This window comes from Dicentrarchus labrax, unplaced genomic scaffold (genome assembly GCF_905237075.1).
Source record: "Dicentrarchus labrax unplaced genomic scaffold, dlabrax2021, whole genome shotgun sequence".
Classification (NCBI taxonomy): Eukaryota; Metazoa; Chordata; class Actinopteri; family Moronidae; genus Dicentrarchus; species Dicentrarchus labrax.
The window spans coordinates 12594484-12611327 of record NW_026136708.1 but is presented as its reverse complement, the minus strand read 5'-3'; the positions used below and the strand labels follow the sequence as shown (position 1 = coordinate 12611327).

The window sequence follows — 16844 nt, the reverse complement described above, 5'->3', positions numbered from 1 at the left end:
ACAAGACAGAGAAAACAACTCTTTTTCATTGTTCTTTGTGTTTTTTGGGTAATTTTTTATAGCACTTCTCTCAGTCAGACACCTTCAAGAAATATTTACAGGACATTATAGTGCTCTCCCTTGTTTCTCTCGCAACTAGTGGTGATCCAGAAATGATTGAAGCTTATTCCCATGCTGCATTTTTTAGCCCACCCTGAATACAAGTTTCAGCTGTGTAAACATAAATATACGCAATAACACAAACACTCCTCAAAAGTCAGGCTTACCAAGTGAGCGTATCCAAGCCAAAGTTGGTGATCGTGGATGTAAGATTATCTCCATTTAGCCACATATTAGTTAAGACTGCTATCTGTTTGTCCCTGTCCTGACCCTCCCGTCATGTTCATCTGACTGGGAATGAGGGAAATGTCTGGGGGTACCAGGAGGAAGGGGATGGGTCATGAAAGGGCCTGTAGGTGTGTAGACACCTAATGTTTGTTTGAGGGCTCTTTTCACATGTGCTAATGAGCCATAGTAGGATGCATAGTGTCTGTGTGTGTGTGTGTGTGTCGGGGGAGGACAGCAGGCCTCCGAGGTAGAAGTATAGGGCGGGGTCTTATGATTGCAAATTGGCTGTTGGAGAAAGTGTGAGTGTTGAACTGCTTTGATATACAGATAACCTCTGATAGGCATCACCGCTGACCATTTTAAAAGTCCTATAGACGTACTAATGAGTACAGCAAAGTTGAAGTTGGGCGTATTTCTAAAAGGGACAGTACACTGTGCAAGTCCTTCTGGTCACCAATGGTTTGTCTCTGCTAGCCGTTAACAGCTAAGAGGGGTCACTGTGTTTATTCATGTTCCCACACACTCACCAAAGACAGAACTTTTTCTTTGTTCACAAATCTCCACTTTTTCTTTAAATCTGCACATTTGTTGCATGTTTAGACATGTAAGAGTGCAAATACCACACACAGACCGCAAGCTGAGGTCCAACAGTGCTTGTTTTCTTGAAGCTATAACAACCTTATGAGTGAGGTGTAACACCTATGGTGTGATGTGTGCAGCAGAAATGAGAGCAGGAACGGAAAGGTATGTAGAATATGTATGTTGCAGAATTAACCTCTCATAATCATGTCTATCTGGCACTCACAAGTGGCAATTACAACACTAGAATTTGCAAATGCAAAAAATGCAAAAGGAGGAAGTCAGACAGCTATAATGTCTGCATTGAGGGTGTGTGATGGGTTCAGACTGATAGTGTGTATATGTCAACAGTGTGTCACTGTGAATGTCTACCCGTGTTAATACACATGCTGTCTGCACTGGTCAGAATAATCAATAAAATACATTACGAGGCAAAACACCTCTGATTAGAGAGTTGCATGAGACTGAAAACACACACACAGTTATCACAAAACCCACTTGCACACAGTTGTGAATCTGAAATGTGAAGGTTAAAAGCAGACTAGCAGTTGGTTTGGATCTCACAACATACCTGTGAGCAAGGTAGTGACGAATGAGAGTGATCTATCAACTAATGCTCCATTTCTAAATTCCTTGCCCTGCCACACACACTCAGCACAGGTAGCCCCCCCCCCCATTGTAGCCCTCTGACCATTGGGTTTGAATAGACCTCAACCAGGCTAGAGGAGACCAAGGACATGAGGACTGTGGACACAAAGCCTGTATTGTCCCTCTGCATCAGTCTCCACATCAGGCCTTTCAGTGCCACAATACCCCCAGCTCCTCAACACACTCACACACACAGTCTCACACACACCGGACTGTGGCGCGAAAGTCTTTCAGAAGTCTACTAATCCCTCTGTCCATTGACATCCCAGCTCTCCCTATGTACATTAACAAACGCAGACTGAGAGCAAACAGGCTACTGAAAACGCTGAAAGACACAAACAGGCTACAAGGTGAACCAGAGCTTAAGGCTGCATGCAGTAAGCCCCGGAGTTGGTATGATCAATAACAGTGATTACATAACATATTGTCAACTTGTATTGACAATATGTATGTTGACTGGGTTCCCAATCACCCACCAGCCAATAGATCACTGACTTTCATTCATATTCAAACTTCCTGGGTTTCGTAAGGGTTGTGATAGACTTATTATTATAGTCAATATTTGAGACATAACATGTAGTAAAGTAATTAAAAGCTTTACAAAAGCATAAAATGATCTCAGTTAAGAGTTATTTTAGGAAACATGACTCTTTATAGGGCGTCTTAATAATGTAAAATATTCAAAAAATGCCATATTTTATTTTATGTATTATACTATAACCTTAGACCCAAATTAATTTGTAAATCTACTTCTTCCTCTTTCTATGTCTAATAAGTTTGTGCATTCTCATTATTATGAAAAAGCTGAGGACATGAGGGGTGCAGTGTGGCGTTCACTGCCCCCTGGACTGCAAGGAGCTCAGATCAGGAGCAAAGTGCGAGCATATGCAAGATGGCAAGTTAAGATGTGAGAAGTACAAATAATGCTGAGCTAATGATTAATAATATCACCTCAGCCTTGACTGCCACACACAAACACACGCTATAAATACACCTGAGATTAGAGTCGACACAAGCAGCTTGCCCTGCATCAACCAGGTCTTTGCTAAACTTCCTCATGTGCTTAATACACAGCCACTGATAAAATAATAGCCTTGGATCATTAACTAATCGTTGTTACCATAATCTACTGTACAGGCACAGACCATGTATGGTTTCCTTTGTCCTGATTGTATGATTCCTTTATCAAGCTCTAATTAGCAGAAACATTTAGAAATCAACCTAAAAAAACCTTCAAAATTGTTCCAAGATGAAGGGAAAAAAGTATTTCTAATAGAGTAGCTGGGATTTTAAGCGCTTCCAGCTGCTACCTTTACAAATGCTGTTGGGTCATTTAGTGCTAATAGTTGTCAGCTCTGTGAAGTGTTGGCCCAGTGGTTACCTGGTAACAGGGTGCAACAGAGGGTTGTCACTGGGCTCAGCAGAGGCAGCAGTGAAGCAATATGCCCACAGGAAACCATTAGTTGTAAAATAATTATTTACAAATCATTAAAGCTGGCATGTGCCCGCTTTTGATAGAGAAAAGCGTAAATGAAGCGATTTAAAATGGCTATTCAAATAAGCTGAAACAAATGGGAAGCTGTAGGAAATTCAGACACTCACACATAAATAAGTCAAAATGAGGCAAATCAGTGCAAGTTCTAACTAACTGCTCAATCAATTTGTTATAGTTTAAGTCCAAACTGCTAATATGATACATTAATGATCAATACAGAACAGAAGTACACATATCTCACCCTTCCTTTTGAAGTATTTAATCACAGATTTTAACGAGGTCCCGATGAACACCATTATTCCGGTTGAGTGTGTCTCTCTTTAAAAAAAAAAAGTGCCCTTCTAAGGCACAAAAAAACCCAGATAAATCCGAGGAACAAGAAAAAGAGAGAAGACGGGACGAGGAAGTGCTGGCGTCGGCTCTCCTCTGCTCACATTCTCACTACACGGCGGTTTGTCTAAGAGTGTGTGTGAGTCCCTACTATGCTGACAATGAGCCTCTACCCCTATCTCTCTCTCTCTCTCTCTAAACACACACACGGTCCACCACTCCTCCCTCAGGCAGTCCAGTCCTTGGAGACACACACACACACACATACACACACACACACAGCGGGAGGGGTGTAGGACCGGCCCCTCTGTTCCTCTGTGCTTTGGTTACCAAGGAGTTCTGGCTGCCTCTCCCTTTATTTCTCATCATCAGTCGTTCTCTCGCAGTGTCTTTCTTGCTCTACACTCTCTTTCTTCTTTACTCCACAGGACTCAGAATATAGCTGAAAGTTAAACATGCTTTATTAAAATGGACGGACACACTCATGCTATTTTGCCTTTGAGGACAATTCTAATTTCCTTTCAGTCGGTCTATCTTTTCCTTACTTTCTGCTCTGCTCTGCTTTTGCAAAAAGTAATCAGTGCGTTGCCGCTTTCACCGCCACGACAGACTCACCTGGGGAATATTTATGCATCTAATTAAACTATCAGCCACCCCTACAGGAGAACCTTGTACATCCTTAAAAAAAACATGTTTAAGGTTTTCACAAGGTGCTCTCAGGAGGATGCAGCTTCTTACCTGCATGCAAACTATAATGCAAACATCATTAGATACAATAAAACACAAAAAAGCACAGACGTTTTATCTCATTTTGCACCATTTTATGTTTTTTAAAATAACATAACCCCATTATTGAAATGGCTTACACTGATTCTGTACTTGTTTACAGATATCAGAGGTGTCTAAAACCAGAAACAAAATGTGATCATGCTCATTTTCTATATATAAATCTTTCTTCTTCTCTATGGATGTTTTCTATCAACCCCTCTTCCTCTGTCTGATCATTCCCAGCCTGCTGTGTGCGCACATGGCCACTGAAATCTGTGCCACATGAATATAGATCACATACAATCCTCCCATTGTCCAATCCGCTCACAATCTATCACACACACACACACACACACACACACACACACACTCTGGCAATCACCCATTCAAACACAGGCAAACGCGCACCTACACACACACACATCCAGAAGGGCAGGGCTGCCCCTCCTTCTGCGACCGTATTTCTTTTCAGCCAAAATGGTTGAAGAGAGGAGGGGGTCTGAGGAGGGGAGGCAGGGAGGGGGTTGCAACAAGAGCTTGAATGGGACTGCAAATGATCCTTGAATTTGCGGGTAAAAAGATTTCATCCCTCCCCCTTCTCCCCCCTAGGTCATCTGAACCGTTCAGCCCGACTCTGAAGTGCGTTTGGATTTGTCGGTGGGTTTGTTCATGTTTACTAACATTCGTTGTTCCTTCATTGGTGGTTGCTCTTGTCCATGAGTTATGAAGCTCTAAATGTGGGTAATATGTCTCCGTAAATGTCGCAGTAACTTACCAGCTTCCACAAAGACGCAGTAATACACATACACGTAAGCTAAACTGTAGATTTACACCTAAATATACTGCTAAAACAGAATTGTCAAAACTGTTCATCCAAAGTGGCTGCTGAAATGTTTAAACATAGCAGGAGCCATTAAGTGTTTTTTTTTGTCACCCTTTAAAAGTGAATGTACCCCCTACTAATGTTCAAACTTAGTCTCAGGCTGAAATGTATGGCTACAAGTCACCACCAAAACTATAAACTATAAAGTTACAATAATCCTACAATAATAACCGCATATACACTTTATATAACCACGATATGTAGCCTACAGTGATAATACAAACGATATGGTAAAAACATCATATTGCGATTATTTTGAATTATCATTTTTGCATCATAAATTTCAAAATCATGATATTGTTAAATATTTTGGAGTCTGTACCAAACAAAACAAGATTTGTTGACCAGGGGATCTCAAAACTTCATTATAATGCTGTGTTGTAACTTTTTACCCTTATCAAACAAACTGCAGCTTCTGCGATTTGCATAATGCACTTGGCCATATTGCGATTTTGATGATAAATAATTAATTGTGCAGCCCTTATAGAAACTATTTCATATTAAAGCCGAGCAGTGTCATTGGACTTAATCCTGAAATAATTAGCCAAATAATTAATTTGTAAATAATAAAAACACTGATTAATTGCAGTTGCAGCGATATGAACCCATTGATTGACGCAGGTTCATCTCAGGTCACCATGTCAGTCTTTCTCTCCAGGTGTCGAACTTTTCTAATTTCTCTAAATCTCTCCATGTATTTTTACGTTGCTTCAGTTTGGCTTGTATCTCGTACAGTTTGGCACGCGTACAGTATTAGGATAATTTGTGCAGACGCGAGCCCGAGCAGCATCACCCATAAAAGAGCCTATTGTTCTCTGGACAGTGTCAACACGCACACACGCGCACAGTGTGATGGACAGGTCAACAACTCTATCTGCTGAAAGAGGGCTTCTAATCTAGGCCACCTCTAGGATTAGGGCTATCTATCCATTCAGCCATACGCCCATACATCCTTCCGCTCACTCCCCCCTCCCCTTATACCCCATCTCGAACAATATCAATCTTTCATCTGTTCATACTGTAAGTAGCATATGAAGGAAGCGTGCAGACTTTATGGATGAAGCCTGGACCTGGAGAGGAAGAGCTTATTTAGCACGACAAGCATCAGATTATTATGATCCCACTCATATTAGCCCTTGGTTATGCAATTAATAAATCCTGATTACAGAAGCTGACGCAATATTTACTTTTTCTTGCTTTACAAGCATAATCACTACAAGTCCTAATCCTTAAAATCACATATTAGGAAACACAAATTTCCGAGGTGACATCTACAAATGTCTTGTTTTGTCTAATTAACAGTACAGAAATAAATATTCAATTTACTATACTATTTATCATATAAGAGTTCATTATTGACCTTCACAAATAATCAATTATCAGAATAGTTAGGTGGTGATAGTTTACTTTTCCTTTAATCTTCCTTGAGATAATTACAACTGGCTTAAACTGTGAAGTTTTCGAGCCATTTAATTATTTTAATTGTGGACAAAACTGATTACACTATCACACATTCAAACAAAGAATCTCAACACATGTTCATTAGTATTCGGGCCTGTGGCAAAACACGGATTATCTCCTCTTGTAAAACAACCTGCAGCATGTACACGTGAAAAGGTGGTGACCCTCGGAATAAAAAAGGAGAAATCGGGAGGGGGGAGATGTGAATAATTAACAAGTCTTGCAGCACCAGACGTTATTAAGACTCAAGGGTGAACGTGGCAGAGTGATAATAAAGGAAAGAGATTGATGAGAGGCTCCTGCCCTTCCTCCTGTCATTACTCTCCTCCTTTTTTTTCGTCTTCCCCGTTCGGTTTTCACACCTCATTTGGATCTCCCTATCAACCTGGCAGAAGCAACTCCAGCGACAAGAACTCTCTCACTTACACACCCTATTTTTTTTTTTTTTTTTAAATCCCAGACTGCTGAATTTAACTCCAGTTCCCCCGAGTTTTATAATTGAATCAATCCCCAAATCTCATCCTTCTCTCGTTCAATATTATAGTCTATCAAACATCCGTTCAAATTCCCCAAGTGCCTGAATCTGACACACACACAGATACACACAGCTCCCCCTTTGTCTGACAGGTCTCAGCTTTAATTTTTCTAATTGGACTTAAGAAGGGAGAGCTTAGCTGACCCCCAAAGAATCCCTCAACTCTACCTGATCCGCTAATGTCAAATTTTATTTTCTCTTCTTCTCCTCGCTTTCTGTTAGACATGAACGCTTTCATTACTGCTAATGTAATCTAGCTTGTATTGATTTTACTCTCTCCTCTCTTTCTTTTCTTGGGTTCTCTTGTTCAGGCTCTGACCTTGCACACCTTCCCCTTAATAGGTAGAAAACCTGCGAGGTGGAGATAAGAAGGAACACTTTTAGGTGAGGAAAATGGGGACAAGTATTTATCTAACACTACACTGGTCACTGGTTTGTTTTGAAGTGAACAAAAAGGACTATATCAATTAAGGCTTAAATGCTCTTTAGCAAGGCACTAAATTCCGGATTACATCAGGTCCAGCACCAATATTTTAATTCTAATCCATTTCAATAAGTAAAATATACACAATTATGACAAAGAACTATCTCAATTAACCAAAAGGCTATTATAAATTTGCCTGTTTAGTCTAATAAACACCCCCCAAAACCCCAAACATTTAGTTTATTACAGTGTGAAAAAGGGAAAGGAAGCAGCTTATAATTCTTTGTGAACCTGCCAGCAACAAATGTTTTATATTTTTATATTTCTATATGATATATTTGTATAAATAATTAAAAATGATCAGAAACAAAATATTTTGAAAACAGGAAATGTACCAAACCCCCAGAATAAATGAATAATAAATAAATAAATATACATCATACTTCTCTTTCATGTCCCCCATCTCTCCTTTTCTGTGAATGAAAATCTATAATTTATAGCATGTAGAGCAACATCATCGCTCTCTCATCCCATCCCCCTTTCTTTCATCCCTACATCTCTGTGAATGAAAGTGTAGCACCAGGGGTCAATGGGAACCCAATCGCTTTGGTTTTCTCTGAGATATAGAGTAAGATATGAATAATCCATCAGGAAAGAGTGAGGGGCCGCATGATGATCATACACCATATTTAAATGAAGGAATATTTTACAAACTGTACCATTATTGCCATTTAACTGTTGTCTTTCACACTATTACAGCTTTGTGGCGTAAATAATATTAGTATAATACAGTTTTGTTTCCATGATGTTGATGAACCGGGCCAGGAAATGGAAAACATGAGTAAGAAAAAAACTACTCTCTACAGCGTTCATAAAAGGGCAGTTAAGGAAAGTTAAACTTTAAACTCACTCCTGAATAAACACAGCTCTCTCTCAATCATAACACACACACACACACACACACACACACACACACACACACACACACACACACAGAAGCCATGGTGACAGAGTGGCTAGGCTGAGTAAACAAGCTGTGATAACTGTTTTTCTGGCACTAATGATTTAAGCACGGGGTGAAGTTCCCGTGCATCACACACACACACACACACACACACACACACACAAACATAAAGTTCAATAAGCTCCCGCACTTGCTGAATGACCTTTCTCTGACTCCAAACTCTTGCTGTCTCCCTCACAGCCCTCCTATCTGTCTGTCTTTTTTTCTTCTTCTTTTGCACTTACGTCTGTTCAGCAGACAGAGGTTACTGGGTAACGCCAACCCTCCTTCCTTCCCCCAACCCCTATCCTGCTCTTTCCGTCTGACCTACTCCATTGAAGCAGCTGGGATTCCATCACACACACACACACACACACACACGCACACACACACGCTATACATTCACACAGACAATCTCACATCCCATAACTGCCCTCAATCAATCACCATGTGCACTTACACATGTTAAAACAGAAAAACAAATATATAACAATTTGCCTGCAGACACACTCAGCTCCCCCGACAACACCCTCATTTATTCTATGACTCAATTTGACTGACTGACAGACAGAAAACCCCTCTCTGTTCATTAGAAAGTCAATGGTCACAAGGCCTTTGTTTTTGGGTGGTTTTGAATGGGTCCATCAGCAGTGCATTTGCATGATTATATGCAGAATATGGAGGGCTGTAGGGGACAAATAGCTACTGTAGTGGCTCACAACATGTCATTTTAATGAAAAAGGTTTGTGTGTGTGTGTGTGTGTGTGTGTGTGGTGGTGATTTAACAAGGTACAACACTTTATTTGCCACTTAGGCAAATGGAGAATGTGTGATTTCAAACCAGTCCGTGTTCACTGTGTATGTCTATGTGTGCATTTTACACCAAAGCGAAACCCCCCTCCAGCATGAATTGGGGAAATTTGACGTGAAGTGAAGTTAGCAATGAAAACCGCTGCATTTTGTGAGTGTGTCTGTGTGTACGCTGCGTTATTCTTCTCAATGAAAGGAAGTGGGGCCTCCCTCTATAGGCTGCTTCTCCTTTGTGATCCATGAGAAAACCTTCCAAGTCTGAGTGACACCCTGCAAACTACGCCCTGAGCATGCACCCACCATCACTAACATAATCAGACTCTGATCTTTGTGTGCGTTTTCTTTTTCACAAGCACACGTATGTGCATATCCTGGCCTTGATGTGGTGAGGCATGTATGTTTGTTATGTTCTGTTCAAACACATGTAGCTGTTCTCACACAGCTTGATGTGTGTGAATGTGTTTGAATCAGAGAAAAGTCTTTGAAAGGAGCAACACAATATTAATGTGGGAGAAAAAATGGAGATGGTATCAAAAGCAAAACTTTGCACAAAGACTTTCAAAAAAGGACACAAAGAAAGAGCTTGGAAGCAAAGTTTGCATCCACAAAATGTTGAAAGATTCTTTGATGTGGTAGAAACCGAGCCATTTTGCTGAGTAGCGATGCGAGGCAGGATAGAAAAGGCAGAGTTTAGAGGGACAAAAGAAACAAGAGAGAGGAGATAAAGGCAGCTGGGAGAGCAGGGGAGAGAGAGAGAGAGAGAGAGAGAGAGAGAGAGAGAGAGAGAGAGAGAGCTGGAGTGTCAATGCAAAACATCCATAGGTAGAGACTCAATAAAAACAGATATTATACACACAAACATACACAAAAGCCCAGCAGGCTTGGCCGTCATGCCTAATTTACCCTCCCCTGGCGTCTGACCTGGCCGCTCCCTACCGACCCCCTTTGAAATTTAAGCCAGGATAAAAGAGAACGAAAGACAGAGAGAACAGATAGAGGATATAGGTACCTCTGTTTGAGCATGTGGACAGACAAGACTGCATTAGGGTCTAACGTGTACTGAAAAACGTTGTACATGATTTTGTGCCTCAGCAGGTTAGTGAAACAAGAACCGGCTAAAAAAAATGCCTAAAACACAAAGACCAGGTCAACTAATTGCAATAACAGCTGGAAGAGCACAAACTGACAAGGAGGCGTCAACCGTTAAATAAGTCCATCCTATGCATTCTTTAACAAGCAAACTTTTACAGCCCAATGTTAGCTTCAGCACAATAAAAGGCGCCTCACTCTTAAAATGTAAACGCCCTTTGAGCAAGGAGTTAAAACGCTGTTATTTTACGAGCCGGCTGATTTGTACGCCTCAGCTTTTGGTGCCTTTCGAGAGGGTGGCAGATTTGTTGCTAACTTGAGGTGTTTTATGTCCCCGTCAGGATGGATTTGTGGCTAACCGTCCATTTCCCCCCGGCAACAGAGTTTTAAATCTAATGCAATTTAACCCCACTGGTCTGTCACCCCCCCCTCAAGTTAGCAGGACAATACGATGAAAATGAAACAGGCCCCTGTTGGAAACAGCAAAGTTTCTAAGTTGGCAGGACAACATTCAGTTTTTAGCCACGCTTTGTCTTGTTTTAATCCCCAAACTTTTTGACTTTGTTTGATTAATTCTGTTTAAAACCCCATTGTCTTCATGTGTGACACTCTATATTTGTATTGTGCTGCTGGTAAATATCACTGGGGCTGGACAGCAGACAGCTAAGTCCCTCAGTGTTGACCTTGGTTTAAAATCAGTTCAGCAGTTTTTTTAGCATTCAATTATTCAACATAGCTATTTCTAACACATGTATAACACGCTATCATAAAATAATTTCCCAGTGGAAAGCTCCATCCAGCCACTGGTAGTGTAACATAAAGACGGACCCTGGCAGCCCCCAGACTACATTACGGGCCATTACCATCCAGCCAAACTGTCTCCACTCATATTGACTGGCCCCTCTCACTCTCCAGTGGACCCTCTGAGGACCCGTCACATCGATAACCGCAAGGCCTAAGTGTGTTGCCTCACTGGTCCTGTGCATTCAGATGGTTTACAGCAAGCTGACATCACTCCGCAGCTTTTGTACGTATGGGTGTTCAGGTTATTGTGCATGTGTGAATGTTTGCCTGCAGCTGTTTCTACAATGCATTTAGACAACAGACCTAGTCACACATATACCTTAAAGGAGGTCTAGTTTACTACATTGCAACCCTGTACCCTCTATCCTTTTTGTGTCTTTATTTCTGCTATTAACACACACACACACACACACAAACACACACACACTCTCTTACACATATAGGTTATAAGACAATACATGTGTATGCCTTTAGTCAATATGCATACAAGCATGTAACCACACACAACTTATTATGCACACACACATACACACATCTACATAAAGATCCTGGCACACAACATTATGTTAGCTGCCACGCTGGTTTCCTGACCTACATTTCAGCACCAGGGCTGTCTGCTCTTCTCTCTTAAGGGCCTCTGTGTGTGTGTGTGTGTGTGTGTGTGTGTGTGTGTGTGTGTGTGTGTGTGTGTGTGTGTGTGTGTGTGTGTGTGTGTGTGTGTTTCCTCTCCACTACTTCATAGCAGCACACAATCATTAATCCAATTTTATAATTAACTTCACACACAAATGCCATAAATCTGACACAACATCTCACATAGGATACACTGAGGAGGGCTGTGCTTGTGGTTGTCTACGCTGTTCACTTTGAATGTGTGTTGTGTGTGTGTGACTTCAAAGACCCCTACATAAACCTTACAACTGGCTTAATTAAAAGTGTGATATGAATAATGTCCACACTGGGATGATGACAGCAATCAATAGGTAGCAGCTGGAATATTACTTAATTACTTTAACAATATAATTAATTGGCATCAACATTTCATTGGACATTTTACACTTAAGGCATTTAGCTGACACTCCAATCAAGAGTAATTTACCAATAAAACAGCTGTGCAATTTCCAATCACCTGCAAAAAAAGTCTTAAAATATCAGCACAGGAGAGTAAACAGAAAGCAGAGGTAATAAATACTCCTTATTTTATGCTGCTGTAAACAATATTGGGTGTGTCCCTTCTGGAAACGTGACCCTCGTGCACAGCTCATGCCGAGGACGAGAGGGTCTTGTCTGATTTAGACACAGAGGCACAGAGACAGACTGAGTTAATTTAGGTTAAGTGCCTCCAGTAGCTCAAGGGCACAAAGCAACAAGCCACCTGGGGCTAGCCTGCATCACAGAGAGGGAAGCCGAACGTGTGTGTATGTGTGTGTGTCAGGCAGTCACACAGATACCAGTAGGAAGTGGGTTAAAGCCATATCAACTACAATGTGTGCATGTGTGTTTATCTACAGTTCCTCCACCACTGGAGAAAAATTGACACTATAGCGTTTGACCCACTTCCCACATTGCACCTCACTTCTCATCAGCAACAACAGTAGGTCATTTGGGGAGTCGAGGGGGCGGGTTTGCAACATCAAACTATCCAATCAACAATCAGAAATACAACCAATTGACCAATGACTACAAATTTAGGAAGCGTGCAAGACAATCAGCCTCGAGGTGGTGGCACAATCCAGAGGTTACATTTGAAAACGGATGTGAGTTCTGGTGGCTGGCATTGATTACTGTCATTAACCAATACATTTACACTGCATGGCTGGCTCTGTTCATCAGGCCTGTGACATTGATCCAATTTATTTCTCCTCTCTGTTAGTTGGTTTGTTAGAGAATGTTCTGCAGATTCAGGACAGTATAATAAACTCCCCTTTAACACAGTCAGTTAAAGTGAACTACATCCCCAACAACACAAAAGACCTGTCAATGAATGGAGCAGAAAGGGTGGTCTTATATTGGAACTTTGTGGTATTGTATCGGTTATACTAATTATCAGATTTCCCAAATGTGCCCTACTCATGAATCCTTTGAGTTTGTTAACCTGGTTCACCGAATACAGATGTCATAGATTACTGTGGCCAGACAGCTAGTGATAGACGGATTAATCGTTTGGCCGATCATCTGGCATTTTGACATAATCTGTGCAGTTTGACACATCTGCAGGTAGCCTTGTCAGAGTGGCTGCTGTGGAACGATGTTAGCACTCCTATTGAAAACACTGGTTTGAGTCCTGTAATATAACTCTCATGCCTCCTGCTGTAAACATCTACCTGAAAATCCTATAAAATAGAATTATACACGACTTTTCTTACACATTCTAGATACCGTTGACTCACTGTTTACAAGACTGATACTAAAAACAGTATAACAATCGTCATCATGTGACATTTTATTGATACCATGCTAAGACTGAGGGAGGTTAAAGGTCATGGTCTGTTAACATTGGAGCTCAAACAGCACTCAGGTTCAAAACCATTATCTTTATGTGTACATTTTTCCAAATGTGGTTTCATCATTATTATCAGAATTACTGTACCTACATTTTACAGTGTAGTAATGCAGTTCTACTATAGTATTATTGTTGTAATCCCAGAGTTAAGACAGAGAGGGTTAAATATGTCTCAGGACAGGCTTAGTGCTCATAGGATGATGTGGATCAGTATCATCTTTTAAACACATACACACATATCTACGCGCACACACTCTGAGACACTGTGATTGGTGGTTTCATCTGATTTATCAAACAGACTCAGGGATGCATTTAGCAGCATTGTGTATGTGTGTGCACATGCATGAGCTAAGCCCGGGTTCCTTCATTGATAATCCTATGTTGAGACCTTGTCTGGGGAAAAAAGCAGGACCCCAAATCTATTCAACCCCTCCCCTCCCTCTCGCCTCCTCCCCCTTTCTTCTTTAATAAACCAACCCTTTGCCTCCCCCTGCTTCTCTCTGTCAATCTCCCCATCCCTCCCCCTTCTGTCCCATTTGAGCAATAAAGGAGGAATGGAGGCATTAATAGAGAGAGCAGACCTCTCCTGGATGAGTGTGCCCTCCTAATGGGCCCCGAGGGAAACGAGACTAGCTCCCTGATCAAATACTCCCAGAATTTAGGACCGCCATTATTCCAAATTAAATTCCTTGTGACACTCTCATGTGTCTCATTTTGGTAAATAAATGGGTGTGTTTTGTCCGATGGGCAATTAATCCATGGGAACCTAATTATATTTGGTAATTACCATAATCTGATCAATTTAGTCTCACACTAAAGTGTTTTAATGTGTGTGCTGTAAAGTCACTTCTATTCCGGGTAAAATTGATGATTCACAGGTGATAAACTTTGAAACTCAGTACTGCACTGCAGTGTCATCCTCAGAGTGAGTCCCTTTGCTTATCTGCATTAGGGTACCACCTTGTGGTGAACATTTGCAAGTACTGGCATACATGTAATAGGTTTTCCAATGTCATCCGGTAAAGTTCTTTGGTTAACGAGAATGCAGCTTCTGCTACAAACAAACTAAATTAGAGTAAAACTGTCACCAGTGCATGCTCCACTGTAGTTTTACAAGCAAAGAAAATGGCTGCAGCTTCCCTTTCTCTACAGTTTTCTGTCTTTAACTCTAATCCATCTACACACATTGAGTGGATAACCCTCAAAAAAAGAGATGTTACCATGGTGAGGCAACTCATTAACAAGACAGATTTAAAGAGGCTCTTAAAATCACTTTCTCCCCCCCTCCCTCCCCTCTCCCTCTACTTCTACAATCAGTCTCTATGGGGGGACATGAGCCTTTCAGAGGCTTTGCTTTGCTTTCTGAGGCTTAATGGAACCACCAGCTGATTGGGACATAAAGGAGCCTGGAGCTGAGGAGAAGGCAGGAAGAGGGAGACTGGGGCTGGGGTGCATGGTAGAGTAGTGAGGGGGTCCGTGGTTGATGAGAGTTTGAGTGATTAAAGATGAGATGGGTTAGATGGTGGATCAAAGTGTCCTGACAAGCAATAAGATTATTATTTTGTGGTTATTAGTATTTAAACATTTTAAAATGTTATTTATATCATCATCAGTTGAGTTTGTTTTACTAACATTTTGGTTTACTTTAAATTATTATTATAAATTATTTACATTTATTAACAGTCTAGTACTGAGCTACATGACATCAGTAAAGGTAAAGCACATCCTTACACAGCTTCAATCTATGACTGAACTTGAAACGTTGCATCAATTGTGCATCAAAAATCTTATACATTTATCAAATCACATTTAACAGAACATAAAGGGATGTCTTCAAATTGTTTTGTCCAACTAATTTCTAAAACCCAAAGATATTGAATGTACAATCATATACTGTAAAACAATAGAAAAACAGCAAAACTTTACATTTGAGAATTCTTGCTTGATAAATGAGCTAAACAATTACTCGGTTATCTAAATAATTTTGTTTACATCGACTACTAACTCACTCTGTGATCCCACTAGTTGACAGCAAATTACTGATACCTGAATAAATAAACGCAAACCTTCCTTTCAGAGGTTCATGTAATTTTCCTTGGGTTAAATAAGATGTACTTCTGTGCACTTTTTGTGAACCATGCAGCTGAAGTCAGGAATGTAACCATGTGTGCAGACAGAGAGCAGACTGGTCAGTAGGGCAAACAGGGCCAGGAACCTCAGAGGACCAGACTTGAAGCAGCATGAGGTGGAAAAAAGCTCCCTCTAATAGCAACACTCATTAAAGAAATGAGCTGTGACTGAGGTTGGCGCAGCCACGGAGTGCTTAAACGCACTTATCCTGCACTACGGCACAATTAGATTTTTCAATTACCAACAACAAGCCCACTGTTGAACTGGCTGAGGCTAAAGAAGAGGGCAAAAGCTGTTGCTGGAGCAAACACAGGCCAGATTAAGTCTTGAAATCGCATTTGTTTTCTGTCTGTTGGCATTATGAGAGTGTTTAGACAAACTCTTGCATTCAATATGGAATTGTTTTTCCACTGCAGATGAGTTTCAAGTTATCATGACTTCTTCTTTTGTACAATACATGATGGATAAAGGAAACTGCTTTTGGTCTGCAAGCATGAAAACATGAACTTTATATTGGTAATGAGGGAGAAAGATGTTTGTGACTTGACTTCATGCATAAGGGAACATACAAGAAAGCACACACACACCTAAGTATTCTTCACCATCAATCATAAATAGTCACACAGTTAACTGACTGCATTGTACCCTAAAGGTGACTCTTTCCCTCTGTGGGTATACACACAAACACCCCCTTATCACTCACACATACCATATGGTTCTGTTCCCATTTCCAATTTTACTCAGTGTCAGCTATGATCTTGTTCTTTTAGGTGCCATATGGTGCAATACATTGACCCAACCTCCAGGAGGCTCCCTTTGTCAACAGGGAACAAGCAACAAGCAAGAATTAGAATTAGAATTATTATTCCCCGAAAGAAAACAGAAGCACAATGAACAGTTTATTCTTGGTACATATTATTATTATTAAAACAAACCAGTCCTCTGCTGTTTCAAAGCTTTTGACACATTTGGTCAATGGAAGGATAAATGTCTTTCTAGATTCAAGTGATTATCTGGCTGTTATGTCCTAATGTGACAATCAAGCCATTAGGTAA

The 16844-nt window shown here is 40.8% G+C and overlaps 1 protein-coding gene across 6 annotated transcripts in view; it reads right to left on the bottom strand.

The window, feature by feature from the left end:
- The window catches only part of nhsl1b (NHS-like 1b), a 103664-nt gene that overhangs the window by 22601 nt on the left and 64219 nt on the right, over positions 1-16844 (bottom strand). Inside the window, exon 1 of one of the 6 annotated variants that reach the window (XM_051410023.1) lies at positions 3291-3572. The exons of the other annotated variants lie outside the window; for them this stretch is intronic. Coding sequence (XP_051265983.1) covers positions 3291-3345 — 55 coding nt within the window. The 5' untranslated portion in view covers positions 3346-3572. Of the gene's footprint in view, positions 1-3290; positions 3573-16844 lie in introns of those variants that run through there. 6 annotated transcript variants of the gene reach the window in all.